General features: G+C 41.5%; 3 protein-coding genes across 7 annotated transcripts; 1 reads left to right on the top strand and 2 right to left on the bottom strand.

The window, feature by feature from the left end:
- Window positions 1–153: 153 nt before the first annotated feature.
- Window positions 154–4,745, bottom strand: ccdc106a (coiled-coil domain containing 106a). Of its 3 annotated transcripts, XM_056601442.1 has the most exons (9): window positions 4,449–4,745; window positions 4,064–4,170; window positions 3,896–3,974; window positions 3,712–3,810; window positions 3,408–3,629; window positions 2,913–2,969; window positions 2,580–2,822; window positions 2,286–2,489; window positions 154–2,172 (listed from the first exon to the last, which is right to left on the bottom strand). In XM_056601442.1, exons 3-9 carry the CDS (start codon window positions 3,963–3,965, stop codon window positions 1,856–1,858), a joined length of 1,212 nt encoding a protein of 403 aa, XP_056457417.1. In that variant the 5' UTR covers window positions 3,966–3,974; window positions 4,064–4,170; window positions 4,449–4,745; the 3' UTR covers window positions 154–1,855. The 3 variants fall into 3 exon arrangements, with proteins under 3 accessions (XP_056457417.1, XP_056457416.1, XP_056457418.1); XM_056601441.1 differs by lacking the exon at window positions 4,064–4,170 and having other exon boundaries at window positions 156–2,172; window positions 4,449–4,744; XM_056601443.1 differs by lacking the exon at window positions 4,064–4,170 and having other exon boundaries at window positions 159–2,172; window positions 2,286–2,453; window positions 4,449–4,739.
- On the top strand, window positions 4,593–7,082 carry LOC130391352 (transmembrane protein 238-like). Its single transcript, XM_056601444.1, has 2 exons — window positions 4,593–4,999; window positions 5,195–7,082. The coding sequence occupies exon 2, from the start codon at window positions 5,197–5,199 to the stop codon at window positions 5,512–5,514; it is 318 nt and encodes a 105-aa protein (XP_056457419.1). The 5' UTR covers window positions 4,593–4,999; window positions 5,195–5,196; the 3' UTR covers window positions 5,515–7,082.
- si:dkey-17m8.1 (C-Jun-amino-terminal kinase-interacting protein 3) lies at window positions 5,587–17,031 on the bottom strand. 3 transcript variants are annotated; one of them, XM_056601433.1, is made up of 28 exons: window positions 16,614–17,031; window positions 15,362–15,731; window positions 14,833–15,027; window positions 14,487–14,607; window positions 14,216–14,286; window positions 14,024–14,088; window positions 13,827–13,899; window positions 13,563–13,735; window positions 12,430–12,722; window positions 11,808–11,865; window positions 11,468–11,620; window positions 11,286–11,328; window positions 11,025–11,152; window positions 10,801–10,854; window positions 10,539–10,679; window positions 10,064–10,223; window positions 9,726–9,812; window positions 9,540–9,587; window positions 9,222–9,363; window positions 8,989–9,031; window positions 8,784–8,864; window positions 8,603–8,670; window positions 8,351–8,499; window positions 7,857–8,028; window positions 7,405–7,518; window positions 7,217–7,315; window positions 7,022–7,111; window positions 5,587–6,900 (listed from the first exon to the last, which is right to left on the bottom strand). In XM_056601433.1, exons 2-28 carry the CDS (start codon window positions 15,458–15,460, stop codon window positions 6,782–6,784), a joined length of 3,039 nt encoding a protein of 1,012 aa, XP_056457408.1. In that variant the 5' UTR covers window positions 15,461–15,731; window positions 16,614–17,031; the 3' UTR covers window positions 5,587–6,781. The 3 variants fall into 3 exon arrangements, with proteins under 3 accessions (XP_056457408.1, XP_056457409.1, XP_056457410.1); XM_056601434.1 differs by having other exon boundaries at window positions 5,588–6,900; window positions 10,064–10,196; XM_056601435.1 differs by having other exon boundaries at window positions 5,588–6,900; window positions 10,064–10,160.
- Between the last annotated feature and the right edge of the window lie 384 nt (window positions 17,032–17,415).

The raw sequence follows: 17,415 nt of genomic DNA, 5'->3' as shown, positions 1-17,415 counted from the left end.
TTTATATGTATTTAGTAATCCTATGTTCGACCTTTTGTCTAAACTTATTGTGTGTATTTTATATCATTAATGTACCTTTCTGCTGCAACTCTTACTGTTTCGCTTTATTTCCCTATTCGGAAAAATGATATACTCTACCCATCTATTTATTTATCTATCTACTCGTCTTTAAGATGACGCATTTTAATCAGTGTCCATATATTTTAAATTGAGATGATGCCCAGGATTATTTTGTTTCTTTGGTTATACAAGAATGATGTATTTTACTGGTGTGAAAGCGGATTCATGTTTGTGATGCTATAAGTTGTGTTTTTCAACCATAGTGTAAATTATATTGTACACATAGACTGAATAAAATATTTTTACTTTACTTAAATCTGATGCTAGATAAAAGAAGAATAAAAATCGTTGGACGACATAAATCAGCATTGTGCAGTGACTCTGCTTTTCTGGCTTGAAGTCAAAACAGTCAGCTTTGCATTATGAAAAACGAGAATAGAAAGGAAATGTCCAGTCTTGCACAGACAGATCGATCGGAACAGCAGCAGCCTCTTTAATAGATTTATCCTCTCTCCACAAATAACATATATGACATCAAAGCATTCATAAAATGCAGCCACTAAAGTCATTTGTCTTATTTCTGATGTTTCACAACCAACACTGTATTTCAAAATGAGGACTCCAAACTAGGTGGGTCTCGAAGGATTAAATATGTAATGACATAGACGCTTAAAAGGAATGGAGCTCTCTGCAAAAAATAAAATGTAATGTTAAAACAATTGTCAATTATTGAAATATTAATTTAAAACATATACATGTATATATTGTAATTATCCATAATTTAGGCTACCTGGAATTTAAATTACCCACCCTAAAGAGATGAGCTATCAAAAATGTCTATACAAGACAAGTAAGCTACCATCTCCTCAATAGCCTCAATGCATAAGGAAAACAATGTCAACAAATATCTCACAGTTCTTTTTCCTTTAAAGAAAAGGGAACAATCAATATCTGCTGAATCAGACCCTAGCCATTCAACTGTAAATGCAAGTGGTTGGCAGCAGGTGCCCTTTGCATTTACACCTGCTGTCTCTCAACGTGCCTCAAGGGACTGGTGTTGGAACTTTGGCTATGTACACACGCGTGTACAATACATCAGATACTGCTCCTGCAACTGTCAATGCTTCTAAAAAAGAAAAAAAATGAAACAACACATTTTCTGTGGATGGAACTTTTACAGACAACATGAAAGAGAAATGGACATTTTTCAAATGTCACCATATTTCCTGAAAAAGTTATAGTTTCCTTGACACCAAGTTCAAGCAGGTGAGTCTAATATTCCATTCATGATTAATTAAACCTACTGGGGCATCCTCCCAAATTCTCCTTAATCACATTCACCATTGAACCTTAAAAAGGATCAAATTACGTCTATGCTTTCTTAAAACCCACACAGACAAAAGTTCTGCTGTGCCTCTTATCTCATCTACATGATTTAAATGTGGAGAAAAAACCTAAAGGTTACAATTAAAACAACTTCTTTCTTCAAAAGGTAAAGGCATTCATTTTTGAATTGCTCTTGCATTATGGTGATTATTGTTTACTTGATGAGGATTGTTGAGGATTATTCATCAATTGTTAAAATAAAAACCGGTGAGGCATACAAATAGGTGTCTTAAAAGGAAGGGTCCGAAACAGCTCCATGGCTACGTCCTAGACAATCTCAAGGCAAAATAATTCCAAAAGGCCTCTGGACATCCATATTCCTATCAGGGGAGCTGCCCTGCTGCAGCAGCTCACCTGCCCTTCCTAACCACCCCAACGTCCTGTGGAGTGTGTTCCTCTGTTCCTCTCCTCAGTGTCTAAACCTGTAGGATATGGGCAGAAGCAAGTTATTCTTTTTCAGGGCCTGCACCCTGCTGAGTGTCTCCTCATCCATGGTAATGTAGCAGCGCCGGGCGTAGTCCAGCAACTTCTCCTTGGAAGGATCAAACTGGCCCACCTCTGCCACCTTTTCTGGGGCTACTAGTAACAGTTCTGCAATGGGTGTGGTGGAGGCTATTGTGTTCCGATCCACACCATGAATCTGGAAGGCTTTAGACATGTTCTTCAGACGCTGGTAGGTCAGTAGGATCTTTTTGTAGCGGAAGAGAACACCAGCGGCATCTTTCACTGAAGAACAGCAAGAACAAGAAGATTAATGAGAAGGAATTTGCATCAAGCAAGATGACACATAAACTATGTAATGAAGAACATTTAAATATTTATTTTCAATTATCTGTCACCTCTTTGTCGCTCCCTTGGTGCTTGGAAAATCTTCCTCCTCTTTATCGCGAGTCTATTAGCGTTCATATTCTCTGGCAACCCATGCTCTCCTGTTATCATTTGCTCTTCATCAAGATAGCTCTCCTGCTCCAGGTACTCTTCCGATTCCCCCAGCAGTGAAAGAGGCTCTGATAAGAGAGTCCAAGGACAATCTGTCAGCATGACTAGAAAGATAAACCACCACAAAGAACCAAATCCATCATTTATAGTCACATTTTGAAATAAGATTCTGTCTGACAGCCAAACAATCTCACCTTGCCCCACGTTGACATGGCTGCCAAGTTCATTGATGGTCGGCCTGGGGTTACTGCCAATGGCAGTTGAACTGGTGCTGCTATGGCCAGGTAGATGTGCCTGGGCGGATGCAGAGTTGAACAATGCGTTCAGGGAGCCAAGCTGATTAGCCATTGGGTTTGTATTCTTGGATGCCAGCATCGCTGAAGGAGCAGGCCTTCGTTGATTAAATTGCCGTGTGGGGAAATCTGACTTCTGCGGCTCTGTAAGCAGGAAGTAGTCATAACAAATTAGTTTGATATGATCTATTATATGTTAAAATAATCCAAAGTTTTGTAATCATTCATGTCTACCAACGGGACGATCTTCCTCTCTTCTGCCCCTCCAATTGAATCGTCTTGATTCATATCCTTATGATAAAAACAGAACACCAGTATGAATGTAGTTGATCTATTCTGATATTCTGATATTTACGGCTTATGATAATGATGTCACATTGCAACGACCGCCTCCATTTTTGAAGCATAGGAGAATTGGAATGTTGGATATTGTGTTGGCTGTAATGTTTTTTGGTCTTCGTCTAGTTATTATTAACCTATGATTATTTTTCCTTATGGGATCGGTCCTCGCATGCATGAGGACACCGGTCATAGTAACAGTATATTAACATGAAAATTAGGATTTAACAGTACTACAACTCTACTGAGTCCTCTGGAAATGGTGGAGCTAGCCCAACAAAAAAGTAATAATCCTGATGTACCTGATGGCCATATTGGCCAACATTTTTAAACCTGTTACCAACACCCTCTGGCAGCCTTTGTGATAATGAAGCTGAAATGTTTTCTTACCATTACTATAGTGGCTCTGTCCGTCACCCTGACCCTGACTCTTTGTGGAGAAGATGAAGCGGTCCAACTGGCAGCGGAGGAAGTCCCTCTCTTCCTCCAGGTCCTCGATCCGCTTCTGCAACCAGGAGTTCTTCTCCAGAGAGATTTGCAGCTGGGTCCGCAGGTTGGTGATCAGTATGTATGAGTTACTAGGGGCGGAAGAACCAGTAGTGGGGGCAGATTCTATAAAGGAAGGGAAAAATGTATAGTTGAAAGAGAATATATCAAAAACAATGTCTGAACACAGGTTTTTTGTGATATTCACCCTCAAAATTCTGATCAGTCTGGTTGAAAAACCCTTGTTGTTCAAAGCTGCTCTCTTCATACGGGATAGCTATTTCATAGGTGTCCTCATTTTTTGGAGCTGAGGAGAAGATTGTGTCAAAAAGATAATTGTTATGACTTGTTTGAAAGGACAAACACAAACTTGTTTCAGTTATAAAACGTACTCTGTAGTTGAATTGACGCTGTGTGGTTCTTGGCTGTGGAGGCACCTTCGTTTCTGTTTCCCTCCTCCATCACGTCCCTCTTAAATAAGCAAACATGCTTCCTTTTAATCCATATTCAACCGCATATGTGACTATCAGTATAACTATGACAAGCAGCTGGTCTTGCACCTTCACAACGTAGGAAAAGGGACATGTGCCTCCAAGTAATTAGGGAAACTCGTGATCGCCTTGTTGAGATATTCCCAAAACATCTCGAATGCACTCCATTTTGATTGCTTAATTATATCAAATGACAAAGGATTAAAAAAGGAATATCATGCACAACTCCAACAAAACCACGTTTATTGTTTGTATATATGGGACTGCACAAGTGGGTTCATAATTTCCGACGCTGGCTGCTCGATTTCAGCTAACATTAGCAATACATTTAGCACGTATTTAGCTACAAATAAAAAACATTCCCCTTCTTGTTTCAAATTATAGACTTGTACTTCCGCCACTTAAGAGGGAGAATTCCGTGCGATACAGCCTTTGAATAAATATCTGCACATACCTTTTTACAGTTGTAATAACTTCACCGTTCACATGTAATAAGATGTTATAACTCTGTCATATCTCTATTCATGAATCAAGTAGCCGATAGCTAACAAGCTAACAATAACAATTATCGCCCACGACGTCACTTCCGATAGTAATAATACTGGGACCCAATGAAAACCTGTGTGCGACAAAGGGTTTACTGGAGTTTAAAACAATTAATAGGCTGTGTGTGAACCTTTACTATGAAAACGTTATATGTGGATTAACAAAGGTACAGTTAAGTAATAAGTAAATTCCAAAATGCAGTAGGCCTACTGATTGTTGTCATGAAACTGTGGGTGTGCAATGTGATTCAATGACACAAGACAGCACTCGCATCCTGTTGAGGTGCGTCCTTGTTTTCAAACCTGTTCAGGGGGGGATTGCCAAACAGGTAATACAGGCGCAGTGTCGTTTGACATTGCAGTTTTCTACCTTAGCAGAGTAGGCTATGTCCGGAAAGCTTGGAAGACACAATACTATTGGCTTTATATATTAAATACAATTTCAACGCTGAGACAAATGGTAAGCATATATTCGGAAATTATTTGTTATTGGACATAACTTCTGAAGTATTCCCTAGGCCTATTTGTGTGATAACATGTAGGATCTAACATAAATAGATCTCTCAAAATATACAAGTATACAGGTGTGTAAGTGGATTTTGTTACAATGACATCCACGCTCCCCCTCTACCCCTTCGGTGTTCTCTCTGCGCAGCCATGGCAGTGAAGAGTGATGGGCTGACCCATTGTAAGTTCGCTCTGGTGTTCGCCGTGGCGATGGACCTGCTGGGCGTGATTTCCATGCTGCTGGGCGTCTTTGCCTCGCTGGAATTCGAGGGTCAGGACTTCGGGGACCTGCTGGTGTACTCGGGGGCCCTTCTGGTGCTGTTCTCCATGGGGGGCTGGGTTATCTGGTACAGCGGAAACATCCAAGGACTGACCACCACAAAGAAGTTAGGGGGCACCGCCTTCGACCGCCTCGCACGAAATCTGAGCCGAAGGATTCGGATGCCCAGGTCTCAGAGCAGCCCGTGAAGCCTGAAGGGGCCGATATGAAATGCTTCAAGGCCATGCATCCTTCAGGTCTTCATTTTTTTTTTATATATATACCGAGCATGGAGATGGCTAACGTTCTAGAAATATTGGTAATGTTAAAATTAAAGTGTTTAAATTAAATTGTGTGTAATATTTTTTTTTTGCTATGTACGTATGCATGTATCATAAGCTAGGGTCTAGTGAAAACGTTTTTGGATCTCACTATTCAAATACAACATGTGCTAACAGTAAAAATAACCCAACTCAATTATCATTAAAAATATATTTTAACAAAAAAATATTACATTTACAAAAGTATAATAGTCCGATGATTGTTGAAACAAAAGTGTGCACAAATCGAGACAGTAAATAGCCAATACTGCATAAGACACGTCGAATATGTTAGAATACTTTAAACCAAAGCAACCATAACACCATACCAATATAATTAACAGATGACCTTACAAACAATTAAGAAAATAAATACATTTCTTCACAAATCTGTTACATTGATAATTTATAGGTAAGATCAATATATATCGAGACACACACACATATATCACATTTTTGCATACAGATGAGGGTTTTGTAGCATAACAATTGTCGTTTTTTAAGACAGATTTTAACATGGATGTGATAAAACAACCCATCGAAATAGAAGGAAATGAAGCGTAGCATTTAGAAAGTACATTTCTTATTTTTAGTCCACCCCGTGGATCTGCTACTAAACATGACAGGGGTAAAACAATGCCCCTGTCATGTTTAGTAATAGGGGCTGTATTCAGATATGTGTGCAGGTTGAGCAAAAATAAGATGGAAAGACTGTCTTCTTAACCAGGAACTATCCCACAATTAATCAGGAGATGATTGATTAAGAGATGATGTCTATAATTACCAGGTAATAAATGATTATGGCTAACATTACATGACAAAAGCCCTCAGCTGGAGAAAATCTGGTGGATTTGTTCAGAAGACAGAAGAAAAAGTTTGCAGAAGATCATCAATACTTGTGTGTGTGGTTACGATTCAAATTCTGAACAATACGTGGGACAGGCAAAACATGTAACGTAAATACTTAAGATAAAATCTGTAGCATTGGTGCGTTCAACAAAGGCTTCACAGGTAATGTAAAGGTACAGTGAGGCAGGGTTATGAATTTAGGCTATTAGTCAAGTGCAAACTCAACTACATTGTCTATTTAATGCATCATTCATCATTGCTGTAGTACAATTTCAAGGAACACCTCCGGACATTAAGGTCAGCCATGTCAGAGTGCAGAGCTGGGAACAGAAGAGGTGGGGCTTTGCCAGATGATCATGAGACTGCGTTCAGAACGGCTGAGTGTTGTTTGGGGCAGCTCAGTGGAGCCATCACTTGTATCGTCTCCTGTGAGAGTCAACTGATCTGTTAGACACTTTTCAAACCTCTGCAGGAAAATTAGGATTGAAAGAATACCAGGCTCTTTAAAAAAAGAAAAAAATGAAGAATTTAGTGATTTTCAACCCACCGATTCTGAAGTTGATGTAGCCTTCTCCTCCACTGAGGATGAACTGTGATGGAGCACAACTATCCCCACCAGTAGATGTCGTCAAGCAGTCTGCAGGAGAAGGAAGTAACTTTCAGAATGCAGACAACTAAGAACTCCTCTACTACACAGCACAATATTGAATACACATTTAAATAATGCCAAACCAGCGCATACTAGGTGCAACGATGAAGAATTTGACGGCTTGTCTGTGACCATGGTAACACAACTGGGCAGCCGCCAGAGAGCAGTATGGGATGGACAGCAACTCTGAGGCTGTGGGTTGCGTTGAGAGCAGCAACAAGTCAAAAAAGGTATGCATTTCATTACCATAGATCGTAGTATAGTGTATGAAGATAACTCACTGATGGTCAAGGGGATGGAGAAGATAGCACCACTGCCAGTCCCCAACCACAGACAGCTGGAGATTATGGTTAGAGCAGAGACCTGAAGAGGCGATATGGACAGGAAGGCTTGACCTGGGAAACATGCGGTTAGTACGAACAAAAAGCACAAAGCTGTCGACATGCAACTTGTGTGATTTAAGGTATAAACATTCAAACATAAGTTAGAATTGAATTGCTTTTCAATGTATTTGAGTATTTATTTGTGTTGCATACTGGATTGCAGCTGGACAAACATATTGAACATTTAAATGAAGGGTTTATCTTCATTCACTAAGCCTTAAATGTGTCTCATGATCATATTTCAAAACTGAATTTTTAAACGGTTACAAAACTATTATTGTGTATAATTACACAATAGACGTCTCACAATAGTAATTGTTCCAACAGGGGCTATAAGAGCGTGCACAAACCTAGCGTCTTAGTGACCAGAGGAGTCAGGTCCACCTCCTGCAGCGGCCGTCCACTGGACCAATCAAACAGCCTGAGCAGGGGGTCCAGGCGGCAGGACGTCCAGACGCCACTTCCTGCTGCGCACAGGAAGCGCACTTGCTGCTCGCTGCGCTCAGAGACCGAGAAGTTTTGCTGCACGGGGAGACAAGAGTACAGCAATGCTTAACCCACTGATTAAGACAACTATTAAGTTCTTCTCTTGTATTACTATTAAGATAAGAGTACAGCAATGCTTAACCCACTGATTAAGACAACTATTAAGTTCTTCTCTTGTCTTACTATTAAGATAAGAGTACAGCAATGCTTAACCCACTGATTAAGACAACTATTAAGTTCTTCTCTTGTCTTACTATGAAGAGTACAGCAATGATTAACGCACTAAGACATATATTAAGTTGTACTTTTGTCTTATTATGAAGAAAACACTGAAAACGCACTGCTTTGACTCGCTCACCTCAGCCTTTTTGCTTTCAATATCCACTACATGGACCCGGTTCCAGTATCCAACCCACAAGCGGCCCCCTTTAGCCAGGCAGCAGCGGAGGGGCTGGAGAGGCGTGGTGCCCAGGCTCATCACCTGGTGTGAGGGGAGGTCCCAGCCACCTGCCAAACCGTTGTTGTCATTACGGTTCAAGTGGCGACCATGTTAATTCAACATTGGGTGATAAGACTGGCTTTGAAATGGAAAACTAAGGAATGTATTCACCTCCATTGTGAGAGAAAAAAGCTAGTGTCCCGTCAGCTAGGCCAGCTATGACTTGGTTGGAGGAATACCTAAAGGACGGAAAACACTTGAAATCAACAAAGAACATATAACATGAATATTCACATTAATTTACACATTATCCTTGTCCCAATGGAAAACAGACTCAAGTCTTTTAACTTACGTGAGGGAGTGCACACCCTCTGAGAGAGAAATTGATTGCATACATCGCCTTCTTCCTGTCGAGGCTGAATGTACCAGCACACTGCGGAGAGGGAAATAGAAAAGGTTAGTGTCAAGAACTAAATGTATGAGCAACTCCTATCATCAGAGCTAGAATTTCACTCTGAATGTTATTTCAAGGAAACTGCACATTCAGCAGGAACTACCTTCCTTCCTGAGTTCCAATCCATACAGTTCCTGAGGTGTTGCCTGATGAAAAGAGAATCATCCGAACCCAAAGTGTTAGAGGTACAGTTAAGAGACTCTTCGGTAAGAGAATCAGTCATTTAAAAAACACACAAAGATCTTTGACGAGGGTTAAGTTTAGTAAATGGAAATTGTATGTAGTATTAAGACAGGGATTTGAATGGGCTCAGTGGCCTGTGACTTTCTCACTGACCAGTAGGGGGCACAGCACAGATGCAGAGGGCAGGTGAGGTAGGGGGCAGGCTGAACTGGTCCAGCACTGTGTTGGAGCGTGCCGGGTCGATCACTGTGACTTCACTGGAGGAGCCCAGGCCAGACATGAGCCACACAGAGCACTGACGGAGGAGGAGGATGGACAGGGTGGGTGGAAACATGACATTACATGCATCGGTAATGGTGGTTATGCCTCTGAGTTGGCACTGTATGTGGTGTTTAGAGGAGGATCACAGGTGCAATTAAAAGGTAGGATGGAAAAACACACACAAACACACACACACACACACACACTTACCGCAGCTTCTCCCGAGATCTCCGCTGTCACAGCAACGGCACAGTTGAGCTACGGGAGCAAAACTAGTGAATAAGGCACATGACTGCAGACCCAGGTGCGGTGCAAAGGTGGATGCAGCTGTTTTGTGACAAACAGCAGATCATTTTATAAGAGCCACATGGTTTTGTGTGGTGTGATGTGATGTACCTTAGCGCTAGGGTCTCTCTGATCCAGCATTCGGAGTTGCAATAGAGCGGGCACATCTTTAGGCTCAGGGGTAGACTCCATTGACTCCTTGAAAATAAATCAGCATTGAAATGATCACTAAAGACAGGCCAGACATAGGTAAGGGTTTGTGTTTGCAGAAACATAAAGTGAGTAACCCAGGCAGAGAATGTTGTTGAAGGGGAGATGCGCAAAACCATGACTAAGATGAAATATAGTTTTGTATATAAATTGTCTTTTGGCTTAACGTCAACCTCGCACTTCAAACCCCACAGACACGATCAACACGCCCTTAGAAGCTATTGAAGTTGGACTCCTACCTGTGTGTGTGACAGAGGCACGCTCCATCCATTGAGCTGCCGCTTTCCCAGCGTTCCCCAGATGTGGGAGCGAACCTCCCTGTAGAGTTCCCTCTTCCTGACACGTGGAGAGAGAGCAGCAGGGGACACAGAGCTAGAGGAATGTCCATCGTGTATTAATCTGTTCAATCACACATTGCAATCACGCATTACAATCACAAATCACACGTGGGACAAATAGGGTTGCGATTTAATATCAAGTCATTGGTCTGATGTTTATTCATTCAAAGTGCTGAATACAGAAATTACATTGATTCATTTTAGAAGCAGCCGATAGATGAGCAGGTAAGGGGTGGGGGTAACTTGCTCAAGGATGCCTACAGGTAGACTGCGGCTATTGAGGATCGAACCCAGCATCTTTCGACTGGGAGTCAACCACAGCAGCCCCTAGACTATCCTGCCCCTTGAACCAAGTGTAATATGTGCGTCGACTTACTCCGTCCGAGTCTGATTGACAGTCTGTAGTTGTGGGGATCGCAGCGGAGAGCGACTGAGTGCAGGGGACGTTGCCTTGGTGAAGCCCTGAGCAGCAGCGAGGACAAAAGGCTCCCTAGGCCGGCCGAACAGACGGTGAAACCTGAAGAGACGGAAACATGTTACAGGTGAACCCAACACACCACTCTGAACATGCATCAGTGCCTGATTAACTGTATGTAGATCATTTTGATCGTAGCAGAAAAACTAAAATGTACAATCACCTGCCCCAAACACCTCTCTCTCTCTCCTCTGTTATCCTCACATCTTTAGTGGCACTGTAAATCAAATCAAAAGATGAATGGAGCAAAGGTTAAAACAATTCAGCTCTTGTCTCCTTGACATTGCGGTAATTATTAAGCAATTATTAAGCCTTGTACTTATTCATAAGTACATCAGTTAAAGATTTCTTTAATTGACTTATTCCCCCTATCTGCGGTGTACTGACCGGAGGACCTGACTCCGCCTCACTGCTTCCTGCAGCTCGAACAGACGCTCTTTGTACTGGTTCTTCTCCATGACCACACGAGCCATCTCAGACCTTGAGAAACGGCGCATCGATGTGGGTAGAGCGCCCTATAATCAAGAGAGACAGGTATGGAGTGCCCGTAGGAATGTACAGTCTCATAGGGCAACACATTCTCCAGGTCTCCATTGACCACTATCATAGATCTAGATTGAAAGGTCGAAAATACAAATAATTTCTTACATCAGGGTCTTCAGACTGGCAGGTCTCCAGTTCTTTCCGAAGCCTAAGACAAGCAAATAATAAACATCATTGTTAATTATATAATGGATTTATAGATTAAATCATCCAAAGAACTGTAGTATTTACAAGACAATATATTGTTAAACAGAAACATTTTGATTGGGAAGCGAAATGTTGTGCACCTCTTGGTTTCCTGCTCCATTTCCTTCATCCTGCTCTCTAAATGAGAGGCCGTTTCCTGCGAAGAGGTCAGTTCCAGTTTAACAGCTAAGCGATCGTTGGTCAGCTCTTCCACCCGAGATATCAGAGCCTTGCGGGCTGCGTCTACCAATTCACTGAAAAAGAAGAAAGACAAACAAAAGAAGGGAAAAAATAAGAATAGCAGATTCATGCTATGTTTTCAGATTTTCTGGTTTTATGCCAAATGAACCAGGAATGTGCGGGTAACTATCTGCATACTGATAGATTAATACCAGGCAAGTCTGTGCAAAGTCAGAACAAAAACAAATAAGAAAGTCTCACTGGGTGTGTTTCAGGTCCTCAAACTGAGATAGAATCTCCTCCAACTGGTCCACGCTGCCTGTATAAACACAGACACACACACACACACCTTCTAAGATTAGAAGTTTAGAAGTTAGAACATTCATTTGAACAATAAAAAAGGTATTCATGCGAGTACAGATTTTTCGCTTCGAAGCAACCCAACATGGATTCATACCGGTGCAGTCCTAGAATACACTCTTTAGCACCTACAGTTTATTTTCCTATAGTCGATTAGAGTAACCTATTTTCTGTTCTGTTCAGCCACATTCATATACAAAATGAACCATGCAATGCAACAGCCAGCTCGTTGGGAGCAGTTAGGTTAGGTGACTTACTAAGGAACACCTCGACACTCAGCTAGGAGGAGCCAGGGATCGAACTAGCAACCTTCCGTTTTATAAGTCAAGTCGCTCTACCTCCTGAACAAATGCATATCAGTCGTACTCAAAGATTGTTATGTGAAGTCCCTGACAATTATAGTCCCTAGTTAACAAAACCATCTTGGTTCAATTCCTCAAGGCAGGAATATACATTTATATTTAATATTTATATTACAATTTTCATCTTTCGCAATTTCCAAATGTATTTTACAAACTCATACCTCGGACACTGGCCCCGTGGTCAACGCTGTCTACGTAATCACGGCTCAACTCAGACAGCTCTGAAAACACAGAATCTGTGTTCCGTAGCTCCTGTTCCAGACTATCTTCCTCCTCCTCCTCCTCTTCAATTTCGCCTTCATCTTCCTTCTGCTCCATTTTATCTTGATTGTCTTTGGCCAGCACAGCCTCCTCTATCCTATGTTCCTCCTCCTCGTTCACCATTGCCTCCATCATCTCCTCCTCCAAGCTGGTCCTAGGCCCTGCTCCTGACACCACCGTCTGACTAAGTGCGCTAAAAACAGTGGAAGAGAAAATAAAGTTTCAAGGGCATTTTATGGATGGCACTGTGCGTGTGCGTGCGTGCTTGCTGAAGTTCAAATACGTAAGGGATAAAGTATAGAACGCCGGTCATTATCGGGAAATTAAGCCCCGACAGGGCGAACCGGAAACCAACGCAAAGCTATTAGAAGTCGGCTATTTGCCAAAACGAAAAAATAACTTCACACGGTGTGTCTTTTACAATTACCATTCGTAGTGTTGATCAGCAGAGAAATAGTCTGCCAAAGACGTTGACGTCGCTTAGCAACCGAATACGCTAGGGTTGATAAGTTACAGGACTACTTGCAGAGTGAACCAAAGACGTGCATCAAAGACGTGAATCAGGGGCAAAAATTCACTTTCCTTGACAGCGGTAATTATATGCTTAGCAACGGTCAATTATCGAAATAATTCACCGCCTGGAAGTCGGGAAGGCCCATTCAAGTGAACGGAGAATTCCACAGCATTGAGGAGAGCCGTGTAATAAATATTAATAATTTATCTCCACGGATCTGTGACGGAATAACCGTGTAGGATAAATGTATTTAACTAAACAATATGTGTCACAAGAGGAGACCCCAGTTACTTTTGAAATGCGTGTTCCCTTGTCTCATATAGATAACATAAAGAAAAGAAAAAAAAAAAAATTCAGTTGACTGTACATCTAGGTAATTTTAAGCTACGAGCTAAGAAATGTTTAGTATTGCAACATTAAATTGACAACAGCCCCTATTCAGTTTCACACTTATCCCCCACTCTTTCAAGTGGCACGTATTATGAGTAGTTCAGTGTAAATTAATCTCCATCCTCTCACCTGCCATCCAATAGGTCCTGCAGCTGAGACAGCTCTGGGGTGGAGCTTATGATGTCATTAATAAAAGACGGATCTGGGGATGGCATTCTCTCAATGTCAATCACATTCACTCCTGGGGCAGCTGGCTCCCTCAATGGAGGGCAATCGGAGTGACCACGTGATCTCGAAATAGCCTTAAAGAAGGAAAAGGTCATAGGTCATCCATCCAAAAGGTCATCCGTTTGTTGGGATTATAAATATGAAGATGAAGAATGAGATGCTCACTTTATCGTCAACACTATTGTCAGCTTGGAGTGGGGCTGTTTGCGTTTCAGAACTTCTGGCATGTCCATGGTTTCTATCGACCAAACAGAACATAATAATGGTGCAGGTCATTTTCTTGTGAAGAGGAATGAAATCACTATAATGCTGGTTAAATACATTATATTATATTTGATTGTAAAATATTAGCCATAAAAAACCTTGAACGAGTCTCTCTTTCAGAATCCTTTTTCTTTTCCTGCAGCTCTCGAAAAGCAAGCGCCAACTAAAAGAAAAAAGTGACAACAATATGCATCACTTGGTGATAATGACTGAAAGATAAGATTCCCTCATTAACAAGCAAGTTGACAAGCTTGTAGACCAAACATCCTGAATGTCCAACAAAAACTGACCTTATTGTGAGTATTCTTCAGTGAACTCAGTTCTCTGGCAACACTAACTTTCTGCTCCTCCAAGGCCACCACTGCATTAAACAGACAGTATGCATCAGGCATGACTTCTATTGTCACAGGAGTGAACATTTAGTTACTCAGTACGCTCTGCCTCACACAAGAAGCAGGATTAGAAAAAGGATCACGTTGGGAATAGGTAGCAGGCTTTATCAATGATGGCGCACATACCATAGATAACATTTAACACGCAACTTATGACCCGAGAACTCACGTTGGTCAGCCTGTTCTCTAGCCTTCCTCTCCAGATCTCTCTCTCTCTTCTCCCGCTCCTTCTCCCTGGCTCGCATGGCCCTCCTTTCCTGTTCACTTTGGTCATCTAGTTCATGATACCTCTGAGGAAAGACGGGATCGACATGACCAAGCATGTTGCAACACCATTTAAACTTAACAGCTTCCAAATTGATTAAATATGCCATGTACTACACTAATTAGTATTAGTAGTTCTTAATCAGTAGACACTGTTATACAGAGTTGTTGATGAATGATGAATGAACAGGTTGAGGGTATGCGTCTTGCTCGAGGATGCCCACAGGTGGACTTTGGGCATCCTGTGTTACCTCTTGGCTCTCTCTCCTCAGGGACTTCTCTGATTGGTAGCGCTCCATCAGCTCCTCTCTCTCCACCCTCCCCTTCTCCCCCTCCTCCTGGCTCTCCCTCAGCTGGGCTCGGCAGCTGGCAAGCCCCTCCAGGACCCAGACAAGGATGGGCACCAGAGACTCCACCACCCCGGCCCCATGAGTCTCAATCACCGTCTGAGAGAGAGAGAGAGAGAGAGAGAGAGAGAGAGAGAGAGAGAGAGAGAGAGAGAGAGAGAGAGAGAGAGAGAGAGAGAGAGAGAGAGAGAGAGAGAGAGAGAGAGAGAGAGAGAGAGAGAGAGAGAGAGAGAGAGAGAGAGAGAGAGAGAGAGAGAGAGAGAGAGAGAGATCAAAGGAACCAGTCAGATGTATGCTGTTCATCAACCTAATGCAGACCAATGACATCACCAGCACCAATGAAGCTCCACATGCAAGCAAATGTCATTATATCAACAAAAGGTTGACAAATATGCTATGTCTAAGGAAATAGTTGATGAGTTAGGGCCATTACCTGCAGTTCAGAATACAGCTTGCCTGCTTCTTCACTCACAATGTCAGGGTCCAACTCCAGCTCTCCAGCGCTACACAGGATACTTTCACTACACTCCATTTCAAAATATGTTTACTAAACTGACCAAAACAAACGGAATGACCGTATGCGTAAAATACTATGAGCAGACCTGAAAGAGGAGCTTCCCCTTTTCTGTATGAATACCTCTCCAGCCAATCAGATACATATCTACACTCACAGTTTACCTACTTCCTGTATCACCCATTTCCCACCTCACTTCTACCAGACATGCTTAGATTTTAATTTTGTACTGTATCCTACTGTACTGGACTGTAATGTTATGCTCAGGAAATGCTGTTTGGTATTCATCCTGAGAAAGAAAGAAAAAGTAAGGGTTATAGCACAAATATTTGCCTATGGTGTGAGATTCCTAGTTTGCAAGGGCATGTTCAAGTACGATAGTAAACCACAGCCATCCTGAGACTTGTATGTTTGGAAAGGGCTTATATTCGTTGGTTTTCAACATGACAAGGAGGCCTAAATGTAGATTTAGTTCCTTGGCTTTGATAGGAACATCAAACGTTTTGAAGACCATATCACAGGGAATAGTCATAGCTCACACATAAAGTAGATGCGAAAGCTGTGCATGTATTACTGACCCTCATGATGTCAGGAATGCACAAATAACACTTTCTTTAAAGAAAATAAATTTGAGAATCGATGCAACCAACTTCTTCCTATAAACATGCAGTCTTATATTGATCTATATTTTGATATCTTACAACGTGTGTTGCGCACAAAACCTTAGAACAGCAGGCTCTCGAGTCTAAATGATGCATAAGGTACCATTTTAAATGTATGCACCTTGTGTGTATATTCAGCGCTATATCCGAAATAACTGTTGTAATTAGTTTTTAAAAAAAACCTGTCGTTTAAGATATGCATAAAGCCAAATACAGCCCAGAGCAAGTATAAACACAACCCCATGACCGATTAGAGTCTTAGCGAAAGGGAAAGAACGATAGCGCTTAGTTTGTCCTTTGGTCCAATTGAATGACAGCAACAGGTTTACTACTCACACAACTCAATGCCGTTTTGATAATAACATAGCACGGACATGTTGCGCTCGATACATAAGTAAGTGACAGGAGACACCTTGAGACATAGCTGAGAGGCAGACAAGAAGACAGCAACTTTGGCGGAGTAAGCACTTCCTTTCAAAGTGGTCCAGTGCTATTTTGGTCAAACTTACCTGACTACCGTTCGCGTAAAGTTTCTGAAATTAGTACCATCTAACCAAATTCTTATCGATGTATTTGAGTGAAGCTATCAATTACACATAGACCCGTTTAAAGAAGGGGAGTTGTTTAATTTAGACATGATCGTAGGAGAGTCATCTGTCCCACCAATCAGCTCAATGTACTTCTTAACTTTGACCAATCAACGTGAGGTAAAGGCGGGTCATTGACAACTCTGTTTCGCAAAGGAGAAAAAAAAGGTTTCCTGGATGACACGTGACCAATTTAAGCCTGGTAATATCAGGTGATCCGAGCAACATAGATACTATCTATCTGTGATCATGCCTGTAATACCTGGTTGAATGCAATCTTACCGTTTCTGTAGAGGAAAAACGCATTTACGAAAGATGTAGAGCTGTAAAGGCAGTAATAATATAAAAAAATAAAAAAAAACTCAAAGTCGAGCCTACTTATTGGCTGACACCTTATGACATGTTATAATAACATTATTTTGCCTCTAGATGTTTCTAATTAATGACTTACCTCTGGTTAGTAATGTAGAGGCCTCTATTGAGAGATCATCTGTTATGATTACTCTGTATCCACAATCACAAAATAATGACTCAGGAGTTTTTTTCAATGGAATATATATAAATAATTGAAGAACTACTTTATGAAGCAACCAGAAAGTAGACATTTTCATACTAGCTACTCTGTGTATCTCATCTTAATTGTTCATGTTTATTCTACCGTCCCTACTACACATACCAGTGTCTTCATATTAATACCACTGTCCAATGCTGTTCATATCAGGTC

The sequence above is a fragment of the Gadus chalcogrammus genome, chromosome 11, assembly GCF_026213295.1.
Source record: "Gadus chalcogrammus isolate NIFS_2021 chromosome 11, NIFS_Gcha_1.0, whole genome shotgun sequence".
NCBI classification, from domain to species: Eukaryota; Metazoa; Chordata; class Actinopteri; order Gadiformes; family Gadidae; genus Gadus; species Gadus chalcogrammus.
The sequence above is the reverse complement of the archived record's forward strand: the minus strand, read 5'-3'. Positions and strand labels throughout refer to the sequence as shown.